The sequence below is a fragment of the Temnothorax curvispinosus genome, unplaced genomic scaffold (genome assembly GCF_003070985.1).
Source record: "Temnothorax curvispinosus isolate PA1 unplaced genomic scaffold, ASM307098v1 QBEX01015737.1, whole genome shotgun sequence".
NCBI classification, from domain to species: domain Eukaryota; kingdom Metazoa; phylum Arthropoda; class Insecta; order Hymenoptera; family Formicidae; genus Temnothorax; species Temnothorax curvispinosus.
In genome coordinates this window covers 1-2,943 of record NW_020225517.1, presented here as the reverse complement: position 1 = coordinate 2,943, position 2,943 = coordinate 1, and the positions used below count along the sequence as shown (strand labels likewise).

At 47.2% G+C, this 2,943-nt stretch overlaps 1 protein-coding gene across 1 annotated transcript; it reads right to left on the bottom strand.

Moving 5' to 3' along the window:
* Window positions 1–473: 473 nt before the first annotated feature.
* On the bottom strand, window positions 474–1,762 carry LOC112466002 (vicilin-like seed storage protein At2g18540). Its single transcript, XM_025033840.1, has 2 exons — window positions 1,267–1,762; window positions 474–1,198 (listed from the first exon to the last, which is right to left on the bottom strand). The coding sequence occupies exons 1-2, from the start codon at window positions 1,760–1,762 to the stop codon at window positions 474–476; spliced, it is 1,221 nt and encodes a 406-aa protein (XP_024889608.1).
* Between the last annotated feature and the right edge of the window lie 1,181 nt (window positions 1,763–2,943).

Here is a 2,943-nt window from a genome sequence, read left to right as displayed (position 1 = left end):
ATCAACAGTCTTGCTGCGACTCGCTATTTGAGGAGCCCGGGGCCGCAACACGTGACGCAGTTTGGTCCCTCTGCCACGCGCATCCATCCGAGTCCGAGCCGCCCGTTTTGCGCGTCGCTCCACGGTGCCTCCGCGTTCTCCGTGCGCACATCAGCCGCCGCGGCAGCGCACTTGATGCCACCGCCGCGGATATGTTAATTTTTCCGTTAGCAACAGATGTTCTCACATACTGCGGATACTCGACGTCATCTCGCATGTATTCTCCTCAAAATCGGTGACATATCTCGCAACTCTCTCGAACCACTTGTTCATGAGATCCTCATTTTTCTTGTCGCCGTCGCCGCCACACGGCACGCATCCGCCTACGCCCGGGCTAGTGGTGACCGCGCCTCCTCAACCGGGCGGCTCTTCGCTCCTCGGACCCCCGCTACCGGCTCGCGTCCCGCCGTATTCCCCTGGTCTCCTCTTCCTTCTTACTCGGCCTTTGTTTTTTCCTTTTCTTCTTCCGTCTCCATTAGTAGGCTTTTCTCTAGCTCGCTTGCTATCTCATCTTCTTCTGATCCTTTTGTTCTTCCATCATCTTCTCCCCTCCTCTCCTTTCTCCTCCTCTTCTCTTCTCCCTCTCTAATTCTTCTTTCTACGGATTTGTCTTCATCCATCTTGACCTTTAGTCTGCTCCCTGCCCTCCTCCTCGCCTCTAATACTCTCCCTTTCTCCTCTTCACTTCCCAGCCTCACCAGCATCGTGAGCCATTCTCCTCTCAGCTCTATTACGCTCACTTCCTTCATTTCTACCTTTAACTTCAGTTCCTCCGAGAGCAGTTGCCTCACTTTTTCCCAATTCGTTCCCTTTCCCATCCATCTGTTCCTCTCTATCCTTATTATTATGTTTTTCCTCTTTCTCTCGTCTTCATTCCTCTCATCGTCGTTGGACCACCATTTCATTTCGTCTTGCTTGCCCCTGCTCTCTGCGCTTTCGTCCCTCTTCCTTTTACCCGCGCCCATTTCTAGCTTGCGTATTTTTCTCTTCAGGTTCTCGATCTCCTCTCTCTGGTCCTTTATTTCCTCTTTTAGTGCTCTCAGTGTTTCCTTTGCTTGATCCCTTATCATTTTCTCCAGCATCTCTCTCTCTACTGTCACCTTCGCTCTGAATTCCATTCCTTCCTTCTGTCCTGTGTTCCCCTTTTCTTTGACCTTATCTGAAATTAAATAAATTTTCTTAGCCATCTATTTCTCAACCTCTTTTTCCTTCCTCCCCCCCCCCCACTTCTCATCTCTTCTATCGCTTTCATCCATTCCTCCCCCTCTCCCTTTTCATTCATTATCTTCTCCACCACGTCTTGCCAACTCTCTCCCTCCCAATTTTCCCATCTCGAGCACTCTTCCCAGACATGTTCCCACGTCTCCTCCTTCCTCTCACATATCCTGCATTTTTTGTCTTCCTCTTTTCCCCAGTATAGTCCCTCCCTAATCTCGTTGCCCAATCTGAACCTTGCGATTCTGTTCCATCTTGCCTCCTCCCAGCCCTTCTTTAGATACTCCGGTATCCCATCCTTCCTTATTAGTTTATACCACCTGTTGTATTTCGATTCCATAATCTTTCCCATTCTTTCTTGTCTTTGCTTTGCTTTCTCCTTGCGTTCTATTGCCTCCTCCGTTAGTCCCTCCTCCCCTCCCTTTTCTACCCCAATACCTTCCCAGTAATCCTTTCTCTCCTGCTCCCATCTTCCTATTATCCTTTCCTTCTTCCATCTTTCTTTCATTTCTTCCAAACATTTCTTTGCTATTTTTCCTCCTTTACCTTCTTCCAGTTTTTTTTCGAATTTCTATGCTCTCTTGCTTGCTCTGGCTCCCATTTTTTCCCTTTCTAGTTCGTCCCTGACCATGTACCCAGGGGTCTTCCAGTTTACACCGAGTGTCCATCTGAGGTATCTCTCGTGTATCCCTTCTACCTCCCTCCTTTCCTTCCACCCCCATATTTCAGCCCCGTATCCCATCACCGTCCATATCAGTGTATCATACAGCCAGATCCTTCTTTTACAGTCCTTTTTCCACATCCTTTTACCTATTCCCCACACTTCCCTCATCACCCTTGCTGCCTTTCTTCTTCTCTCTCTGATATGTGCCTCTTGCCTTCCATTCGCCATCAGCGTGTACCCCAGATATTTGAATTCTTTAACCTTTTCTAATTTCTTTCCCTTCCATCTCCAGTCATATTTTTTCTTCCTCCCTCCTCCTTTTCTAAATCTTATTATCTTCGTCTTCTCCGTACTCAGCGTTAGGCCTTTCCTGTCTAGGTATCCCTCAAGCCTGCTTATCATGGATCTCATGTCCTGTTCCTCCTCCGCCAGTACTGCTATGTCATCTGCATACATTAGGGTGTATATCTTCTCCCCTTTTACACTCACACCCCCCCATCCGCCCTTCCTCATGTGATCCTCTATGTCTGCAATTAGTAAGTTAAACAGTATCGGGCTTAACGGGCAGCCCTGTCTTAATCCCTTCGCCATCCAGAATGATTCCCCTTTTTCTTCTCCCCTTCTTACATTGCTTTTTGTTTCTCTCAAGACTTCCTCCACCCTATCTATCAGTCCTTGCCTTACTCCTCTCTCTTTCATTGCCTTAATTAGAATTTCCTTATCTACTGAGTCAAACGCCGCCTTGAGATCTACGAATAGAACTGTCATCTTCCCTTTCTCCTTTCCTAGATGTCTGTTTATCAAATAGTTTAGCGTAAATATCTGGTCCATCGTCCCCATTCCTTTTCTAAATCCTGCTTGGTTATCGGGAATCAAGTTCTTCATTTCTACTTCATTCCTTATCCTTTCTGCTAATACCGCCGTGTATATCTTATACATTGAGGGCATGATCGTTATCCCTTTGTAGTCTTTTACCTCTTTTCCTTCTCCTTTCTTCACTAAAGGTATTATCTCACCCTCCTTCC